Consider the following 21,814-nt stretch of genomic DNA (forward strand, 5'->3'; position numbering starts at 1 on the left):
TAATTTATTGAATTATTATTCTTGTGAGTTTTTTCAACTGAAGTTTATGTGTTGGTGGAAGTCTGAGACTTCCAAGGTTGATAGTGCTAATATTCACCTCTCTCATCATGCTTCTGAGAGTTACAGAAGTGACAGCTATTGGTCCAGTGAACACTCGAGCTCAGAGTCCATGGAGATTGGGAGTGACAGGTGCACAGGAGCGACTAGGAGAGATGAATCTCCAATTATTTATCATACTGTTAAGACCTTTCAATGATTTCTGTGGAATGGTTCAAGTGGGTGGATGTCAACATTTCTTTTGACAAATACCTACTATTATCAATTATTACACTAGCCTAGGCCTATAATGAAATTATGACATTTTAATTGCATTTTACATTTACATTTGAGATTTTAGTCATTTAGCAGACGCTCTTATCCAGAGCGACTTACAGTAGTGAATGCATACATTTCATTTCATACAATTTTTTTCTTCTTCGTACTTGGCCCCCCGTGGGAATCGAACCCACAACCCTGGCGTTGCAAACACCATGCTCTACTAACTGAGCTACGGGGAAGGCAAATTGACACAGTCCAATAGTCCAATAGAACAACCATCGCAACCCGAACGCAGTGTCTGTTTATGTTCCTGTTGTTGAGTATTTCGGGGCTGTGATTGTAACTATGTTTTGATGAGCAAGCGTCACGAGGTTAGGACACCCATTTTAAAGCATAGATAGGAACAATAAATGATGAGCCCCCAATTTGCGTCTGTGGTATGTTCTTCTATGCATGAAGCACCGCCCAGGCTTTTGCTCCCCACTACGCAGGGAGAGATGCAGCAGTAGCATTCTACAGTGGCTACGTTACCGTCACAATTTTAGTGCATGCAAAGACCCCATCTGCTAATGCAAGACGGCACTCAAATCGTCAAATCGGGAAACTAGCAGACTACGGGTGTCAGAGTGGAAAGGGAACTAACGGTGGAGACTCTGATGATGATGAGGATGATGATGGTGAGGGTGATGATTCTGTAAGAGTTATAAACATGAATACAATATTATGTGAAAGAGGAGATAATTAGAGATTTATATATTTTTCCTTGCATTTGGATAAAATTATGAACAGTCACACAAAATGTTGGTGTACAATAATCTGCACCTTAACCGATTGCATTTTGTTGCGCTCATGTACTACATTATGACCTTGGATATGAAAGTTATAATTTGCATGATCGTAATCATCGTATATGATGCTTATGTTTGTGTGGTTAGTGGTTGCTGATACTGTGCCTCAGTGTGCGTATGGATAATCGCAGCCCGCACGCAAGTTTAGCCTACGCACGGCGTGCAGTGGAGGCAAGGAAGTGGGAGCGAATGCGCGTTCTTATGGAGGGACACAGGGCTTCAACATGGCCTCATCACGATATGAATGGCGCTGGTATATTCTATTTTTTCTTATCTTGTTTTGTGGTTTACCTTTTCTTTAACATGTCGACCATCAGTAGAATATGGCAGTCACGGAGCGCTAGCTAGATTGGTTATATAGATTTTAAGGAAAGGTTCCTTGGCCTCTGTTCCCTCGTAAATCATTTTTTATTGGCATGTTGTAAAACACATCCCGCATGTGGGTTCTGTTGATTAGCCTACTTGGCAGTGGTGCTCGGTTGAAATAAATGAGGTCTTATCACATCATCTTCTTGATCTGGTAGGATTGAAAGAACGCGATTTAATAATAGAATAGAATATATTAGAATAATGTCATTATTCAGCATGTAAACTCTAAATGGCTGTGTAGATAACATTTTGTACTGACCAACATGTCATGTCTTAGAGCTAGTGGGCGCAATGCAAACAAACAGTATCATCTAGCATACTGTAAACGAACTAGCATATAGCCTAATAATGTTATTATTTGTTATCGAATGTAGAGTTGTCTGTCTTTAAAAAAATATATGGATCCTGTTTTAATGGTTTTACGTTGATATTGAAGTAGTTTTTATGTCTATTCTTCCATGCTTCTACTATATCTCACTGTAGGCCCCGTGGTGCCACATAGGCCTATGGTTGTATTTCCATTGCTTTTAGTGAATGATAGGGGGTAGGCCTAAATAGTATGCGTATATGCATCATGTTTTGTAATGTAGGCCAAATATAATGCAGTTTTCCTTTTCATAGTGACAATTCTACAGATGCTATGAATATGATTGCATGTTTTTGTTGTGTGTGTGTGTTTGCAACCTAATTCAAGATAGACCTACTGTTTCTCAGCTGTATGGAATGCTTACAGTGCTGTTCATATTGCAGGGTCCCAGTAAAAAAAAATGGTGATGCAGTGAGTCTCACAGGAGGTAAAATAGCTGTATTGCAAAAAGGCAATGCTCTGGTTGTGTAATAACACTAATACTGTCAGTATGCAGACATTCCTTTAAAAAAATACAGGATTATTTATTAGTTGTATTATGAGGAAGCCAAAGGTAGGTTGTCATATCAAAACATGGGGGTGCATATTTAATGCAGGCAGGGGTGCATTCACATGGAGATGCATGTGGAGCAGAAATACCTCTTTATATTCTTCAGCTTGTGAGTTATAGTGGAGAGTGAGCACTCTTGCCACATTTATCAGGGGACATGTTGACTTGGTCATTTGTATATTACTGTGAGGGCTTGTCTGTTTTCATTCTGTTGTATCTCTCATTGTTTGGGCTATCACCTTTTTTGTTTCACTCATGATGTTATTAGGATTTCAGAGCTCAGACAAGGGCACCTGTGGTCTATTGCATAAATCTTTGTTTAAAGAAATGTTAATTATGTTAATAGCCTACATAAAGTCAGTTGGCCCTGTGTAACCTGGAATAGGTCATGACATTAACATGTGAATGGAGGGTAGGTTTTTCTCTGCATTATATATTAGAGAAACGTTGTTGAGTAAAACACAAATTATGGCAAAGTTTGTTGCTTGTTTTGGGATTATGAGAAAAACAGTCACTCCAAGCAGAGCCACTACAGATATGTTTTAGGGATTTATTGACCATAACAGCTTGGCTGTGTAATTCGGATCAATGCACAAATGTAGTATCTACCAGCCTGCACCCTGTTTCAGCTCCCTTTAGCCTGCATTGCATTCCAGCCAACTACACAAAGCTCTAGCCAACTACACAAAGCTCTAGCCAACTACACAAAGCTATAGCCAACTACACAAAGCTCTCTAGAGCAATAGGCTATCCTTTATGTTTATATTCAACTTTTTACATTATACTGTAGATTGTTGAGTTTTGAGACAAGAAGAGATTTGGTTGATTTTTCTATTTTCTGGGCATATTTAACTGCTTTTCTTAGTAGTTTGACTCAACCGTGTACTACTGATCATCTTATGTAACATGTATATTTTACACTGGGGAGAAGTGTATTATGTACAGTAAATCTGTTTTAGACAGAATAAGGCCAATTACAGATTTTGCCGACAAACCCAGGGCCATTTTGTGAGAGGGAGTGGAAAGAAGAAAAGTGGCATAGGTGTAATAAAATATTTGAACCATTGTGGGTGATACAATTAATAGGGTCGTCAAACTGAATTTGTTTTGTTTGACCTGGCTTATACTGTGGCAATACGGATGGGGAAATATTAACACAATCGTTCCTCTTCATGAGACTTGATTTGAGCGGTTTTAGATCTCCCCACTTTAATGTCTAAAGCCCATATTAAGATTGATCATCTGTAGAAGGAAGTATTCCCTCAGGGTGGACACGCACAGGCATGTGTCTGTTAGGGTATCATCCCTGAGTCATCTCTACCCACTACTCGATCTTATACTTTATCATATTGCAGTGTCCATCGGTGGTATGATTGATGGTGGAACGAAACTTTGGTGTCTTTTAGTTAGTTTGGTTGTGTTTGTCTGAGCACTTATGGTGGATTTAATATTGGAGAAGATTAGAGCAAATCTGAACAAATGGGAAAGAAGAAGTCATCCACCATTGTTTTATCTCTTTGGCATTAATTATAACGCATCATTTGTTAGGTTAATCTCACTGAATCAAATATGTTTAAATCTTCATAATACTGGTAATTTGTAAAAAAAAAAATAAGTAAAAAAAATAAAGTATATATATTTACATACCAGTCAAAAGTTTGGACACACCTACTCATTCAAGGGTTTTTCTTTATTTTGACTATTTTCTACATTGTAGAATAATACTGAAGACATCACAACTATGAAATAACACATATGGAATCATGTAGTAACCAAAAAAGTGTTAAACAAATCAAAATGTAGTTTATATTTTATATTCTTCAAAGTAGCAACCCTTTGCCTTGACAGCTTTGCACACTATGAGTAGGTATATAAGTTGGTTAAAAACTTTGATATGGTCGCCAAGACTTGACAGTGCCCTCCTGCCCTTTTGCTAGAAGTTGAATGAGAACTAGAGTACTAATGAGCCCTTACACTCCTCTCTCACCCTTCCCCCCCCATTTTCCCTCTTCCCCCTCTCTCCCCTCTCTCCCCTCACCCCAATATCCCATTTTCCCTCTCCTCTCTTCTTTTTTTCTTCTCTCTTCTCTTTCCCACCTCACTTCCCTTCTCTCCTCTCCCCTATCCTCACCCTCACAGTTGATCAGTGGAGGCTCCATCGCCAGCGCTGAGGCAGTATGGGATCATGTCACCATGGCCGACAGGGAGTTGGCATTTAAGGCGGGGGATGTAATCAAGGTCCTCGATGCATCAAATAAGGACTGGTGGTGGGGACAGATTGACGATGAAGAAGGATGGTTCCCAGCCAGCTTTGTGAGGGTGAGTGGAGCCATCAACGACTTTCTCATTCTGTGCTGCACAATGTCTTGCCTCTCAACCAGTACACAAGGGTTCACCACCTATTCACAATGGTGTGATGGATTATCAGTGTTGGGGAGTAGTAAACTACACGGAGTTCAACTAGTAATTTAACTACATTTTGCTGTAGCTTGGTAGTAGTTAAACTAAATTCAAATCTATGTAGTTTTTTCAGTAGATAATAAAAGTTGTTTTTGCCTTGCAGCGGTGTAGCTAACTACTGGAACTACACACTATCTTTTTTGGGGCAAAAATAAGTAGGCAATCATTTATTTTCTTTTTCGGGCATCAGACCTGCCTAATTCTAACTTCAAACATCATTTTTGTGTTTAATAGGCTAAAAACAAATTCTGTTAATGTATGTCCCCAAAGTGAGCTGTTCTTGCAGTTTGTAGAAATTTCAGATCTATATAATAATTTTTCACAAAGTAGTTTGGATGAAGTGAACTATTTTTTTCAAAGTAACTTTTTAGTTAAGTAAACTATATTTTTCTTAAGGGTAGCTTCAGTGTAGCTTAACTTCTTCCAGTGCGAAGTAATAGGTAGCTTGGTAACTATATTTTCAGAGTAGCTTCCCCACTACTCATTTGACACTGCCTTATCATTGATAATTATTGATCGACTGCCCCGTTTTGAAGGCAGATATTTTAGGCTTTGATGATGATGATGATAAATTGATATTGATAAAAATATGATTATGCCATGGTAATCTCACAGCAACTAAACATTTTTACTAGTCTCCAAATGAAATACTGTGAAAACAAGAAGACATCAGAAAACCACTAAGTATTAACTCCTCACGTATCACTACTAGCCTTCTCACTCTGCTACAAATGAGTCTGAACGAGGTATGTCATGTTTTTCTCTCCAAAGGTTGAACCCCACCTACCACAACCTCAAACAAAACAGGTTTTCTATATCAACCCTATAGCAGCTCCAAGGTTCCAAAACACGACTACCAAGGTGCGTTTAATAGTTTCAGCAAGAATTTCAAAGCGTCTGTTTTAACTAGCATCTCACTGCACATTGGACCACCCCATATCTAACATCCTGTAGCTTTGATACTACTGCTTCCATTTGCCAACAACACCATGCTTCAAGTGTCAAGCTTGTAATGGCATTAAGGTTAAACTATGGTATCTCAAACAAATATAGAGAATAGTTATTGTTCATTCTTAATTGATAAAGTGCTTCCATCACAATCTAAACAAACAAATAGAAATGTGTTCATTTCCATCTTGGGAAAAGTGTAGGAAACCTTTTCCAAGTTGGCCTTGAAAGTTAGTGGTGGGCTCTGCTTTGCTCTCCACTCCCTCTCACACACTCTATGTATCTCTCCCCACTCAATCTCTTTCTTTCATTCTCCTTTCACTCTTATTCTCACTATCTGCTCTCTCACTAAACTGAGAAGCGAGCACTGAGGCACTGATTCATCTCAGATCTGAATGATGAAACATGTATGACCACCCTTTTAGCAGAGGACAGGGCATATCAAACAGGTGGATAAAAAGAGCAAGGATTGATGAGTGACTCAAATAAAAGCTATTTAATGGTTATTTTATATAACTGGATTTGTTGGCATGTTGAAGTTATTTTCAGTACATTTTCTAAAATCTTAAGAGCATTTCTGGATTATTGCACCAATCCTATGAATTTACCATACAGCTTTTGTCCACTGGTCCAAGGAAACAGAGAGAGTGGGCCCTAAATAGACACCCATGGACAATGAACTCAGGCTGAGATAAACCGTGTACACAGAGTACCATCAAGCACTGAGACAGACGCAGCGGCAGGATAAAGTTACTTAGGGGGCACTTGAAATCGCCAAGGGGGAAATTTTTTTGGGGGTTCTTGCATTGGAATTATATTGAATTCTGCCTATATAATCATGCTATACCACAATAAACATCAAGTTCAAATTCTGAGATCATTGAGTGATTTTTAAGTCTGTAGCCTATCTCTGCTGCGCTGTATCAGCACAATGGACAGCACCCTACAGCTAGGCCATTTTGGTAATGAGTATAGGCTAGAAGATAGATAGGCTGTTTGAAAAGATGAATTTCTCTATCTGAATGCAGCCGTACACACAGCTGTCTTACCCAAATAATGCAAACTAAATGATGAAACTAGTAGCCTAGTTATTCATGCATGCAAACAAAAATACTGAATAGCACACTCATAGAAAAAAGGGTTCCAAAAGTTTTTTTGGGCTGTCCCATAGGAGAACCCTTTGAAGAACCCTTTTTGGTTCCAGGTAGAACCCTTTTTGGTTCCACATAGAACCCTTTTGGGGTCCAATTACAACCGTCTGTGGAAATGGTTCTACATGGAACCAAAAGAGTTCTACCCAGGACAAAAAGTGGTCTTCAAAGGGTTCTCCTATGGGGACAGCTGAAGAACCCATTTAGGTTCTAGAAAGCACCTTTGTGCAGTTTGGCTTGGAATACCGACACAACTGCGAATGCGAATAAATGTGAACAGACCAAAACAGCAGGAAACCAAGTACTAGGCCTAGTAAACAAAATATCTGATCAATAAAAGCTTGACACAATTTATATTTAGGCTAGTTACATTAACAGTAAACAAACGCAGTAAACAAAAGGCAAATGGAGATCCAAATAACTAAGGCCTACAGCCTAATACAGTGAGATGCAGCCGTGCACAGCTGTCTTGCCAAATAAATAGGCCTATAGGGCCGCTTCAAACATGGAAAATCATGGCACTCGCTCATGAGTTCAGCAACACGTTGTGATATGGCACAATACACTTCTGTGAATCAAATTCGACCCACGTAATCATTTAAGCAATGACAGCCTACCATGAACACGTTTCTAATAAGTACAGTTCCATTTACAGCAACGCAAACCAATAGGCTACCAAGAAAACCACAATAGAATGTATCTATTTCTATGATGAAACATACCCATATGTAGCTTTACCCAGCGGCGTCATTTGAATTCTTACATTGGAATTATATTGAATTCTGCTTATATCCCGCTATACCACAATAAACATAAAAGTTACAAAAAAGAAGTGACAGATTCAATGGCACAAAATCTTGCTGCTCTCTATCAGCACCATGGGCAGCACCCTACACACTAAAGCAAGATTTTAATAAAAACCAAACAGCTAGATTGTTTCAATCTTACCTTTGCAAAAGAGTTGCATCTTCCTTGATGCTCTGTGGAACTTGAGTAATCGATCATTCCATTCTCCCCAAAATCTTCTTGACATTTGGATGAGTTGAGCTTTTCTCGGATGTTGCATGCTTCTTCTGTGCTGACTGAACTCGTTTGTCAAAGTGGAAAATGAGTTCTCGCATGTAGCTGTGGACGCCTCAAAAGTCAGTCCATGTTTCAGTGCAGTAAGCACGGTCAGCATAACGGAGAGAGGCTCGGAGAATCATTGCAGAATATCAAGTGGGCTCCATTTGTCCTCATTGGAGCCAGAGTGGGCGATTTCAGTCTGCAAAAACTGGCGAGCAACACTAAACTAAGCTACCACCAAATCTGTTTTGCCTAGATCCAGCAGTGGTTTCCCCTTTTTCAGATCTAGAAAGTCATTGCTCCCTGGGTTAAGGACACACAGGGCCTCCCTGTTGGCTGTTGCGTTCGCTAAATCGTTCTGACATTTCTGACTCGTGCTGAAGAACAGTCTTTTACACTCAGTCTCTTCTCCTCTGTTCTGCTGGCCTACTGTACTGTCCACCAGATATTGTTGGAGATTTGTACTTACCTAACTTTGTAATTTGCTTGGAGCTGGTGGTGGTGCATCATATCCTTTGGTATTATCAATAGAATTCTTCCAGTTAGAATACCCAGCTTGGGTGAAGGCCTTGTTTGCGTTGTTTGGGAAACAAAATGCAGCATCTGCAGTAACCGAGTATTCCAGCCACTCTCTTCCTATGAACCAGATGCTATTAAATGAACGTTTTTGGGACAGAACTTGCGACTAGGGTAAGATTCTAGGCTAACCTGAGCCGGCTCCTTAGTTCCAAGATCACCAGGAACAATGGAGGTGGCTGTGGTGGAGCCATTATCCTAGCGACGTTTGTGGAAGGATGCTAGCTACAGCTAACTAAGAGTAAAGCAGCTTCAACGGTAAACTTGACCCCAATAAATCAAAATCAAATATTACAGACGGAGGCGTATCACGGTCACTTAGCCTACCACAAAGATGAGAGATGAGAAGCGTTTTTCCCCGCTTTTTATGTAAACCCAAAGGAGTCACACCTAACCGCCCTGTGCTTTCCACACACTGCAGTCCATTGTGCTGACACAGCGCAGCAGAGATACAGATTTTTTCCCCCTGCTAACCTGTCACTCAATCATTTGAACTTTTTTTGCTATTTTTATATAGGGACTTAACTTAAACTGAGGGGGCTAAAGTTTGAACTGAGGGGGCTAAAGTTTGAACTGAGGGGGCTAACTCTTCGAGCCGGCCCGCACTGAGACGAGATGTCTGGAAAAGTTGACTTACAACAGAGGCCATTTGTGACTCTTGTATGGCCACATCAAAAGGGTCCCGTGACTCTACATATATTAAGGCAGGGTCTAGTGTTTGTAACATATATTGGCATATGCTTTATACCCATCTTCTTTATGTGCAGTCTTTCAAAGTGTGGTTGGTTACCCAAGTAGTGGTGAAGGACAAAACAGCACAACCAATAACTAACTTACAGTAGCTGGTCTCATAGGGTTAATGACCACCATCAAAGTTAAACAACTACCTCGTATTTGCAAACAAACAGATATCAGATATGTCAGGACGATTGAGCAAAACACTCTGGAGTAGATGTTTCAGCCTCATCTTTTTTTAATTTGACTGAATCTACCCACTGATCTCATCTCATTTCATGTGTTGATTTTCTTTGTGTGACAAGAAATAGTAAGAGAATTCTATGGGAACATAGTACCCTCATATCCTAGATGGCAATGTGCCCATTAACAACACAGTTGCTTCATGGCTGGCTTTGAAATGTGTATTCTCCTGAAAAACATCATGATTATGTAGATCTGCATTAGGAGTCAGCTACCTACCCTGTGTTCTCTGGCAAGGATGCTAAAATTAGTTCCCTTTGAGGATTACACAAAGTGACAGCTCATTCTTTGAGATGCCTTCAAGCAACCGATGCACAAATGCGCCCACAACTCCTTCAACTAGGAGGTTTCAGATTGTAATCAAACAATGAATACTGCGTAGAAGGACATCATATTCATTGTTTCATGGTTTTATCCCTTTTGTAATGCAATGTTATTTCTTATCTGTGTGTGTTAACCAACGCTTAATTTCTTTCCAAGAACACACAAATCCATGTCCAAAAGATCCACCTTCAGTCTGTAATATCATAATATGACAATTAAAAAGAAAGGTGGAATTCCATATCACTTTCAGTTTAATAACCACGGCAACATCATAGAAAGGTTTTGCTTTGTACAGCTTCCTACTCGACATAAGTCACAGCACTTTATGAAGAAAAAAAATTAATGTTTTTGCCAAGTTGGGTGTTTCACTGTGAGTGTTCCTCAGTTACTCTAGTGCAGGGATGGGTAACTTTGATGGGGGTGGGGGCCACCAAAAAATCTAACTCATCTTGAGGGGCTGCACTGGCTCGCAGGTCTGCCTACCTACATCCATACACACACATGCAGTCAGTTGGCCCTAGCCTTATGGGGGCCCTAAGCAAATGTTTTTAGTAATTTGGTAATTCGACCATGATTAGTACATCTTTAGATAGCTGGCCGCTACACTAATTTACCCATCTAAAAAAAAAAAAAATGCTGACATGGGCTAATGGAGTGACTGTCAGTGACTGAGATAACAAGAGACAAACTGCTGATGCACAACCACATTTCTAAATTGCACCGTATTCTACTATTGATCCGTGGGCCTAAAAAAGGCGTGTCACGACCAGCTGTCATCCCTGCTCTATTGAGTCCTGATATTTGTGTTCGATGTTAACATAGGCAAACTGTTAATTTACAGAACTACAGTGCCTTCTGAAAGTATTCATACCCATTGACTTATTCAACATTTTGTTGTGTTACAGCCTGAATTCAAAATTGATTAAATATATATTTTTCTAACCCAAGTGAAAACATGTTTTTATAATTTTTTCCCCAGATATATTGAAAATTAAATGCAGAAATATCTAATTTACATACTGTAAGTATTCACACTCCTTTGCTATGACAGTTCAAATTGAGCTCAGGTGCATCCAATTTCCATTGATCATCCTTAAGACGTCATCTAATAGTTTGGACATAATTTAGAAAGAAACACACGTCATTGTAAGGTTTCACAGTTTACAGTGCATGTCAGAGCAGAAACTATACCATGAAGTCCAAGGAACTGTCTGTAGAGGCATATATCTGGGGAAGCGTATAAAACCATTTCTAGAGTGTTGAACGTTTCCAAGAGCACAGTGCTTTCCATTATTGGGAAATTTAAAGAATATGGAACTACCCAGACTCTATCTAGAGCTGGCCGTCCAACCAAACTGAGCAACCGGAAAATAATGCAAACCATTCTGTGGTCTGATGAGACAAGAAATTTAACTTTTTGGCCTGAATGCAAAGCGCTATGTCTGGAGAAAACAAGGCACGGCTCATCACCCGTCTAACACCTGATGCTTTTTAGTAGCAGGGACTGAGAGACTGGTAAGGATAGAGGGAGGAATGAATGAAGCCAAATACAGGCAAATCCTGGATGAGAACCTGCTTCAGAGTGCAAACTACCTGAGACCGGGGCTCGGGCAGTTTGTTCCAACAGGACAATGGCCCTAAGCATACAGCCAAAGCAACGCTGGATTGGCTTCAGAACAAGAATGTGAAAGTCCTTGAGTGGCCCAGCCAAAGGCCAGACTTGAATCCCATTGAAATCTGTGGTAAGACTTGAAGATTGCTGTTCACCGCCGCTCCCCATCTAACTTAACAGACGTATGTAAATTAGATATTTCTCTATTTCATTTTCAAGAAATGTGCAAAAATGTATAAAACATGTTTTCACTTTGTCATTAAGGTCGTGTGTAGATGGGTGAGGAAAAAAATAAATGTCATCCATTTTGAATTCAGGCTGTAACACAACATTTACATTTACGTCATTTAGCAGACGCTCTTATCCAGAGCGACTTACAAATTGGTGCATTCACCTTATGATATCAACAAAATGTGGAATAATGTGGAATAAGTCAATGGAAATTCATATTTTTTTTAAAGGCACTGCATGTGGTGTATATTTATATTGTTCATTAGGTTAAGTTATAACATGGTCTATCACTATCGATTTGAACATGGCTCCAATGGGAAACAGACTTTCAGGAGCCACTGTTGAAACACAGGGATTATACAGTGCAGTCTATCAACTGTCCCATTTATCAGTAGCAAAACTCTGTTTTAAAATCCCCCTATCGCTGCCTTACATCGTGTGAGCGCTCTTGCTTAAGGCTCTATTGTTCAGTCACAGTGATGTACTCAGCCTAACCTGCAATTTCATGCTTGTTTATTTTTCTAGTTTCGATGCATACTGTTGCTTTAGCTCCACCTATTCGATGTAAAGGCTTTTTCCCCTTGCTATGTGTTCGCTTCAATTCAAGACAGGTACCTCTTTTACAGGTGCATCAGAGGAATGAAGACCTGATGTACACTATATGTATATTTGTTTACTTGTATTTTTGTAACAGGTGTTGTGTCGAATCTAATTATGATGCACAGTGTTAAACTGAAGGAGTGGCATTGAACATTTATTTCAATTGGGAGAAAAAAGTCCCATGGCTTTGTAATTAGTATGGAGTTGTTTTTTGTATTTTAATTATATTTTAGATCATATACTTACAACCCAACCCTGATTGTTGATGCTACTGAATATTTGTCCAGGCTGACATTTTGTGTTTGGCTGTCCTCAGCTGTGGGTGAACCAGGAGGAGAACACGGCGGTAGAGACAGCTGAAGGGGCTAGCCCCAGCCCCAGTGAGGTCCAGAACGGCCATGCGGATGCCAGCCCCAGCAGCAGCGACTGCCTGGGCCAGCCCGCCCAGGACAGAGACCAGATGAGGGCCAACATAATCAATGAGATTATGAGCACAGAGCGTCACTACATCAAACACCTGAAGGACATATGTGAGGTAGGCTTGGCTGGCTAGAGGACATCTTCCAGAGACTGAAGGGCATATGTGAGGTAGGCTTGGCTGGCTAGAGGACATCTTCCAGAGACTGAAGGACATATGTGAGGCAGAGGTTATAGACAATTACCTTGTTTTGGATCATTATCCAACTACTATTCAAAGCATGATAAGCCAGGTTACTAGTGATGATTCAAAATGAAATATAAGATATTTCATGAGCATGAAGGTTGAAGAAGTTTCTTTAAATATATCTAAGTACCCAGTAAACTGTATATCCAATATCTCCACAGTGCTATAACAGAGTTTGTACACTACAGTGATTAGATTATGCAGTACAGTGCTTCCCGTGTCCCTCAGAGGCAAACTTAAATCAATGGTGTTCTAGCCTAACGTAGCAGGGCAGGCGTAAAATAAACACCTGACCGGTGTTTCTTTCTTTCTGGTCCTGATGAGAGAAGAAAAACTGTCAGGGAGGTTCTCTTCTGCACTGTTGAACCAATCCAGTAAATGCGGAGGAGGAGTTAAGGTGGAGTGTCGCCTTTTTATCAACCAATAGCGGAAGTCGCGTCACAGGCACTCTTTCCATTTCCCCTGAAAACCGGAAGCATCCAGTGGGTCCGACCCCGCAGAGGGTGATGGTGTTCCAAGGAGTAGTGACAGGGCTACAGTGTTTTAGTGAGAGATTAGAAGTGATGACTGGGGGTGTTGACCTGTAAGTGCTGGGCTCAGAAATGGTATCCCTCCCATCACACTGCACTCTTCCCCTGCATATATAGTAAAAAGCACGCCATATCTTTCATGCTCCGCCTGTCTCTGTCAAACAATGCACCCAGTAGAGTACATGAAAAAGTACTCAAAAAGCTCTTATCTGATCTATTAATTTTTAAATCAGTTTTCCCTCTGTTCCCACAGGAATATTACATAATCTGGAAATTATGCAGAGAAAAAAACAAGAGTTTAATCAACATCACATGGGAAATTGTAATGTGTAGGTGACTGGGTATTGAAGCGTGATGGTCTTTTAAGTGTGAAACTATTTGATTTTTCATGAATTATTTGAAATGTTATCTGAGAAATAAGCTCCCACAGAGGGGATGAGTTACCTAACTGAGACTCTTGCTTATAGAGCTGTAGCCATTTTCACTGCCTTTATTTCTCCCCAGGTCTAATCTGGGAAGAATTTGAATAAATAATGACTATGATGCAATCTTTGGCACTGATGTCTTTTTTTTAATGCTAAGACAAAACTGTTTAAATGGCCTGCAGTTAAAAAAAAAAATTCAGATGCCATGAAACATCCTGCAATAGCTAATATTGGATCGAAACTTTTTTTTTTCTTTTTCTTATTTTCTTTGCTGCGCCAGGGTTACTTCCGGCAATGTAAAAAAAGAAGAGACATGTTCAACGACGACCAGTTGAGGGTCATATTTGGGAACATTGAAGATATCTATAGATTTCAAATGGGCTTCGTCAGAGACCTGGAGAAGCAGTACAATACAGAAGAACCTCATCTCAGTGAAATAGGTCCCTGCTTCCTAGAGCATGTAAGCATTTTTGTATCTCTCAGAATTCCAAGTGTTTTTTAAATGTAATCCCTCACAATAGATTTGAGTAAACCTTGTGTATCATACATACATTCCCATTTTGAGAACCTTGATGATGGCAGTTCCCTTTGGTTATTAGTTTCAATGGCAAACGTTTGTGAAATCCCCCAAAATAAAAACATTTGTAGCTTGTTTCAGCATTTTAGACATACTGTACACATTTATCTGTTTACAGCAAGATGGCTTTTGGATCTACTCGGAGTACTGTAACAACCACGTGGATGCCTGCATGGAGCTCTCTCGGCTGATGAAGGATGGCCGCTATCAGCAATTCTTCGAGGCGTGTCGCCTGGTGCAGCAGATGATTGACATCGCCATTGACGGTTTCCTACTCACGCCCGTCCAGAAGATCTGCAAGTACCCTCTGCAGCTGGCAGAGCTGCTCAAGTACACTGTCCAGGAGCACAGGTACCTGTCCCTCAGCCTCAATGTCACATCAAAGATTTACATTCACCTCTGTGTCGTGATGAAGGATGTTTCTACTGATAAAGATCCTTCTGGAATGAATGTTCCTTTATGCTCTCAAGCTAATTGTATGAGACATGAGGGTGTCATGAGGGTGTGAGGATCCTAGACGTGGATGCTAAGCTAAAAGTATTTTGTGAAGTGAAGTCTATGATAGAGACGTGGCACGGTTTGAATGCCTGACTATTTACAGTACTATGGTTGGCCTTGTATTCCTTCTTTTTCTTAAGTCTCCACCACTGTAACATTGTGTCATCATCTCCTCTTCTTGTAGTGACTACCGTTATGTCGCGGCAGCGCTGGCCGTAATGAGGAATGTCACTCAGCAGATTAACGAGCGGAAACGTCGCCTGGAAAACATTGACAAGATAGCACAGTGGCAGGCGTCTGTGCTGGACTGGGAGGTAGGACTGAGACAGGGTGACAGGAATGAGGAACAAACAAGTACTGTGGGACAAACATACACCAAGCTGTTTTAGTTGAATGTTTTGCTCTGTCAACTTACTCCTTTGCTACTGCACTAGTTTGTGTTGGTCAGAGTTTGTATTTTGCAATGCACTTCTTTTGATAAGCTGTCAAGTAGAGCCTATTTGAAGGCTTAGAGAGGCAAGAAGCTGTTTATTCTTTTAAAGGAAAATATATCTCTCCAATCTCTCCTTTTGGAGCATGTGTTCTTTTGATGAAATAAGAAAACACAGACTGTCAAATGCAGTGCATTTTGAAGCACTCCATTTAATCAGGATGAAACTAGTCAGGAGTGAGAAGAGGCAGTGGATGAATCTGTTTTGCTAGACTTGAACCTGTATTTGATACGAGAGAGAGCTAGCGTTATCAGGTCACTCTGACCTAGTTGAGAGTTTTTCCAGAGTTGCGCAGTCACTGAGGTACTGTAATTATGTCAAGTAAAAAATGTTGTATTTGATCCTTCTCTCAAGATCTAAAGAGTCAACGTTAATGAGATGAAGCCTGTCTTACCAGCCTGTATCTTATCAGCCACTTTTCTAATTTCATAAGCATAAAAGGATTCGGTTTTGATGACTATGTATCACAGATACATTATTGATCCTGTTTAAAGATCTGAACGTCTTGTATTTCTCTGTGCAGGGGGATGATATTCTAGACAGGAGTTCAGAGCTGGTCTACACTGGGGAGATGTCATGGATCTACCAGCCGTATGGGCGGAGTCAGACTAGGGTCTTCTTCCTGTTCGACCATCAGATGGTTCTGTGTAAAAAGGTAAGGTCTGGGTCACAAATACTATTTAATTGATCGGAACCAGTCTTGGCGCACCCAGGTGCTTAGTTAACTCCTCTCTTTTGCAGACAGAGTTGTCATGAATATGCTAAAATGTGATCCATTGGTCAATTTGTTTGTGAATAAAACATGGGAACAAAGTCAGTAGGTGTTGTCATGACGTTGGCCTGTGGGTAAGGTTTATGACCCCCCCCCCCCCCATATATACCTTTCTCCCTTCCCTCTCTCTCTGACGCTACTGAAGGACTCTTGAATAGCCTTTGTTAAACATAGAGAGTCTGGGAACATCAAACAAGTGGGGGGAAAGGAACCATATTTCGGTAATAGAACCAGTTGAAAATATGCGTTGGTACTTAATGAATATGATGTCAGTTCGGTTGTCATCTGAGACATTATGACTGATGACAGGACGACATAAACTGTATCTGGGAAAGTCTACACATTCTAGTTATCAGATTCACATGGAATTGTTGTGCAATTTAAATGTTTAAATATGACACTATTTGTGAAAAGATGGAATGTAATTTTAGCTTCCAAATGAGAAAATTGGGTTTTCATAAGGTTAGAGTCCTGCTCAATCAGTGGCCCGCCCCTGTGAAGAGACATGGGTTATAAACTATGAAAGCCCTTGACGAAAAAGTAATTTCCTGTTCCGAGGACGATAGGGCGACGGTCCATACGTTAAAAAGGACTAACATGTCAACTACAGAACTAAGCCAACCTCAGCGTGAGCTTTGGTTGTGAATGGTATGAACTTTGAACTCTTATTCACTAAAGAAGTGAGACCTCCTAGCCGTTGAGTTAGCAACAGCAGCTGTAAACGTGGGCTAGGAAAGGACGGACGACGTATCCAGTCTAACACACAACGAAGATACTACAACGTAACCAATTTACCACCAGAGACATTTTTCAGAGGACAGGAAGATCTCTTTTGGCCAACACGGCCATCATCTATGACCAACCTACCGAAGCGCAGCTCAGAGTAAATATTTATTGCATTTTCCTTTTCCAAATGGGTGGTAATTTAGAATGCATAAGATACTGTATTTACGAAAGCTTAGCTTCTCCCTTTGTTCCTCAGTCTTCCCGCTCTTTCATTCAAGCCCAACCCGCTCTCTTTGTGTAACAATCCATCATACAGGTTCCGTCCACCAGGGACGTTTTCTGTATGACATAATTTGCATTCTGTGTATATGTAATTCTGTGTGATTAGTTAGGTATTTAGTAAATAAATAATTAAACCCAATTTTGTATTGCTGATTCAAGTTGTTAGCCAGGGTTCCTTAAGATAACCAAGAATTTACAACTTTCAGATGAGACTGAAATAAGGTGACGATTGATATTGACTGCTATTGATGTAAAATATTACTAGGTCTTTAAGAGTTTATGCGGAAGATAACGAGCTCTATAAATACTCTTTCGTGGTGCCCCAACTTTCTAGTTAATTACATTTACATGATTAGCTCAATCAGGTAATATTAATTACAGAGAAAGGATTTTATAGAATAGCATGTCATATCACTTAATCCGGCATAGCCAAAGACACGACAGTGTGTTTGTATCTCCCAGGTTCAAGGCGAATGAAGGTCACGGCTTGAAAAAGAGAATCACGTCACCAGCTTGGTGTGCCTAAGGGGTAATGATTTATTGTGCAAAACAGAAAGTCACAGGATTGTAAGAGAAAATGCTTAGCCTCAGCAGTGTGGTGACAGAGACAGAGCTTTAGGACAGTATGACTGCAGTTTTTATGACCAAACATGCTTGTTAGATAGTTTATATGACAGCAATTCTTATTTACTCCCCAATACCAACAAGACATTTGAGTCATATTCACAAATCTCTACAACTATGAAAAAAAGAAGCATCTCAAGAAAAAAAGTTCTTAAATGCATCCAATAGCTCAAAATGTCTTGAGAGAGTCTGAAATGCCATGTTAAGAAATTCTCAATTAATGAAGTGCTTAGCTCTTAAACACTCAATCAATCCCATTCTTTAGGTACGAGTCTTTATAAAAGCTTAATCATTCAAATATGATGGTAGCTCTCACAAACTTGTAGCTTGAAATTAAAATGGTCAGGAACACAATTCTTTCATTCAGCTCCTGAAATGGAATGAACCTTGTGGTACAGAATATTATGTCCCTTGAAGTAACAGAACTTGATGGATATACTGTACATCCGAGTCACATCTGCTTGTCTATGAGATCTTATCTTTGATCTCCATCGCCTCAGAACTGTGATTGATTCCTGCTTCTGACGTGGATGACAACAGTGTTGTTACATAAGAGAGGCCGTCATGTCCATAGAGAAGTGAGGGGTAGCTTACAGTACAGGACACAGGGCTGTTGTGTCCCTCGGAGTTTACCGCTGGCAGCTGCGACAAGTGTGACGCAAGCTCTCAGAGGGGAAAGGAATACAGGAGTACACAGCAGCAGCATCACTAATGGGGACGGGATGCCTGGAATCTGGAGCAGCTGCTTACAGCATGGACCCCTGTCTGTCACAGGGAAATTGATAGGGTGCAATTATTTCTTCCTGGCTGCCAGGAATTCAAGCCTTTTCATTTCCTGTCTTTCACCTGGGTTTCGCAGTACCTTGCTAGTGTTCAAAGCACTAGTGTAGATGATTCAAAGTAAATTAGAATCGGCTCTCTACTTAGTTTTCCCTTCCACTCCTCCCTCCCTTCCTTTTCCTTCAGGACTTGATACGACGAGACATTCTGTACTACAAGGGCCGCATCAATATGGACAGGTACAATGTAGTTGATGCTGTAGATGGGCGGGATGATGACTTCAACGTGAGTGTGAAGAACGCGTTCAAGCTGAGTAATAAGGACTCAGACGAGATCCACATTTTCCTGGCCAAGAAGCTGGAGGAGAAACTTCGCTGGCTCAGAGGTTTCCATGAGGAACGCAAGATGGTGCAAGAGGATGAAAAAATAGGTGTGTATGTGAAAGAAATGGTCATTTGCACAACATCAATTAAAATGAAAATAACAATAATTTCTATTTTTCAGGGTTTGAGATATCAGAGTATCAGAAGCGGCAAGCGGCAATGACAGTGCGAAGAATGACCAAACAGAAAGGTAAATACACACTTAACCAAGTTTTACTAACTGTCTGTTTCTAGTCTATCTGTAATGCATCTCTCTCCTCCTTAATATCTCTCTCCTCCCAAATTTTAGGCCATAGGTCTGTGCCCCCTGGATACCCCCCTCCTATGGACCCCATGAATCCAGGACAGTACTTAGTAGGAGACGGCATGGAACAATCAGAATTTCAATTCCCTGAACCTGAAAGGTGCAAGTCTCCCTTCTGGCAGAGCTTCAGCAGGTTAACCCCCTTTAGGAAATAGAGACGAGATAGTTTAGAAAGACTACCTTATTTTTTTTAGAAGCACCATTCTAATTCAATTGTGACTTTTTTAAAGGGAAATCTGAACACAAATAGTATTTGGACCCAAGAGTATTTGGATTGTCAAACATTTAGCTTGTGAGCATCTCATTAATGACTGTACTGTTATAATCACTTTACCTGTATGAGCGCAATGACAACTAGCAACACAACTACCACAGTGAATCACACCTTTGGAACCTGAGAAACCAAAACACCTTCCTATCTCCTGAACTGTGAGAATATTTTTGTGACCTCTACTAATCCTTGGACAATGGAAAAGGGAATCACAGGTTTCAAGAAAGAACAAACTGAACATTAATTTTGTGTCCACATTTAAAAATGAGGAAGCGCTAGTCATACATTGATCTTTATGCCAAATCTGGTTGTGTCCTACAGTTCACTGTGACCTTAATGGGCATTTTATAGATTTCTCTTCTTTTATTTTCTTGTTTTTGTTAAAATGTAAAATGCTGGCCAAATGCATCAATCTTGTATTGTTTTTGTTATTATTTATTAACATTTTATTTTTGTTAATTTGTAATGCATGATGAAGTCCAATACAGGTGTTCTATGTGCAATTATATTCTTACGGGTCAAAGGAAAAGAGAATCAGCATCATCAACTTCAATGTCACTCATTTATATACTTTACATGTTGTTGTTTCATCTAGGATCTTCAGTCTGGTAGGAATACCATCTTGAGTTGTTCTCTTAAATGGTCATTCACACTGATTTTACATAACCAGGATAGAAGTTTGAGACCTGATATTACAGTATATTCAGCTATCACATAGTACATTGCATATTGCTTTCTTTACCACCTTACAGTTATTGTATAATACTATGTGGTTATAGTTGCACTTACATAAGATGCACCTGTGATTTCTTCAGGTGGAAGAGTCTGCTAGAATGCTCTTCAACCAAGTCATCCAACAAAGATTGCGATCTCATAAGAGTCGAACATAGGCTTACCATTCAATTTGACGATAGTTCCAGGAAATAACCATGGTTAAAGCCATATCCATTGGATTTATTTTCATGTGATGTTCATTCTTCATAGTGAGAGCTTTATTGCTTAGGACAAGAAAAGAATAGCACTTTGTTTAAAAGGTAGCCAAACTACAGTAAAAACATATTGGGAATCATTTTCCTGGGGTGGCTTTCATAGTGCCAGCACAATGTTATGACATTACTGATTTTACACCTGTTATTTCAGGTTCAAGCCTTCACTTCTGCCACCAGGATTAGATGAAGCAGGGGATGTTTCAGTGGGTTTCAAGTGGGTTTTCTAGGCATTATGATGGCAACTTCAATCAAAATGTTTTGCCAGCATTGAAAAAATGCAAAGGGAAGGCTGGTGGTCAAGCTTGTTGTCTATATTTATTTTTAAAGGGTAAAAACAATTTTTAAAAGGATATTTATATGCCGAAAAAATTAACTAGGATTTAATACATTGCACTAAATACAGTGTAAAAGTGCAATATGAAAGTGTGCAGTAATATTGAAAGACAAAATGCTTTTAATATTAAGGCGTTTATCTTGATGATCTATGTATGGAACATTCATACATTTTTAATAAAGTGCATTATAATGAAAACAAACGCTTAAATATCGAATTATTAAGTTGTTTTTATTTCATTTTTTGTTTTTATTAATAATTATGGATGATTTATCATTCATTCTGTGACTATGTCTTGGAATAAATCCAAATGTGTCAACATGACTGTTTCTTTCATAGCTTAAGTTGTAATGAACCCTGTTTGTTGTAAACAGATGTGCATTAACATAAACTCCAATGCAATGGATAAACACCAACATTTGATTTCATTTATCTAAATGCCAAGTGTTGATATTGACTATTTCCTCAAAGAATCACCATCTCTCCTTATCCTTTCCTCATGATGTACCAAAAGACAAGCACACCAACTTGTAAGATAAATAATGTATAAGATCTACTATTAAAGAATAACCATTGTGTGAAGAAATCAATTTATTGTCTATTGCAGGTATGTATGTTAAAAGACTACATGAAGACATTAGACTTTCTGAGTAAAATTATGTTTGGAACTGTGCAACTTCAGGATAAGCTACAGTATAATTGCACTATGGCCCCCAGCTAGCTACTTAGGGAAGTGGTAGACTTGGTAGCCTGCTGGTCGTGTGTAA

At 39.7% G+C, this 21,814-nt stretch overlaps 1 protein-coding gene across 3 annotated transcripts; it reads left to right on the forward strand.

The window, feature by feature from the left end:
* The first annotated feature begins 817 nt into the window (after window positions 1–817).
* On the forward strand, window positions 818–21,463 carry LOC106603319 (rho guanine nucleotide exchange factor 9). Of its 3 annotated transcripts, none has more exons than XM_014196844.3 (11): window positions 818–995; window positions 4,592–4,771; window positions 5,684–5,773; window positions 12,714–12,932; window positions 14,297–14,476; window positions 14,712–14,944; window positions 15,276–15,405; window positions 16,106–16,237; window positions 18,953–19,196; window positions 19,271–19,339; window positions 19,439–21,463. In XM_014196844.3, the coding sequence occupies exons 1-11, from the start codon at window positions 975–977 to the stop codon at window positions 19,606–19,608; spliced, it is 1,668 nt and encodes a 555-aa protein (XP_014052319.1). In that variant the 5' UTR covers window positions 818–974; the 3' UTR covers window positions 19,609–21,463. The 3 variants fall into 3 exon arrangements, with proteins under 3 accessions (XP_014052319.1, XP_014052323.1, XP_045572996.1); XM_045717040.2 differs by lacking the exon at window positions 818–995 and adding an exon at window positions 1,259–1,419; XM_014196848.3 differs by lacking the exon at window positions 5,684–5,773.
* The last annotated feature ends 351 nt before the right edge of the window (window positions 21,464–21,814 follow it).

The sequence above is a fragment of the Salmo salar genome, chromosome 04 (genome assembly GCF_965601325.2).
Source record: "Salmo salar chromosome 04, fSalSal1, whole genome shotgun sequence".
Classification (NCBI taxonomy): domain Eukaryota; kingdom Metazoa; phylum Chordata; class Actinopteri; order Salmoniformes; family Salmonidae; genus Salmo; species Salmo salar.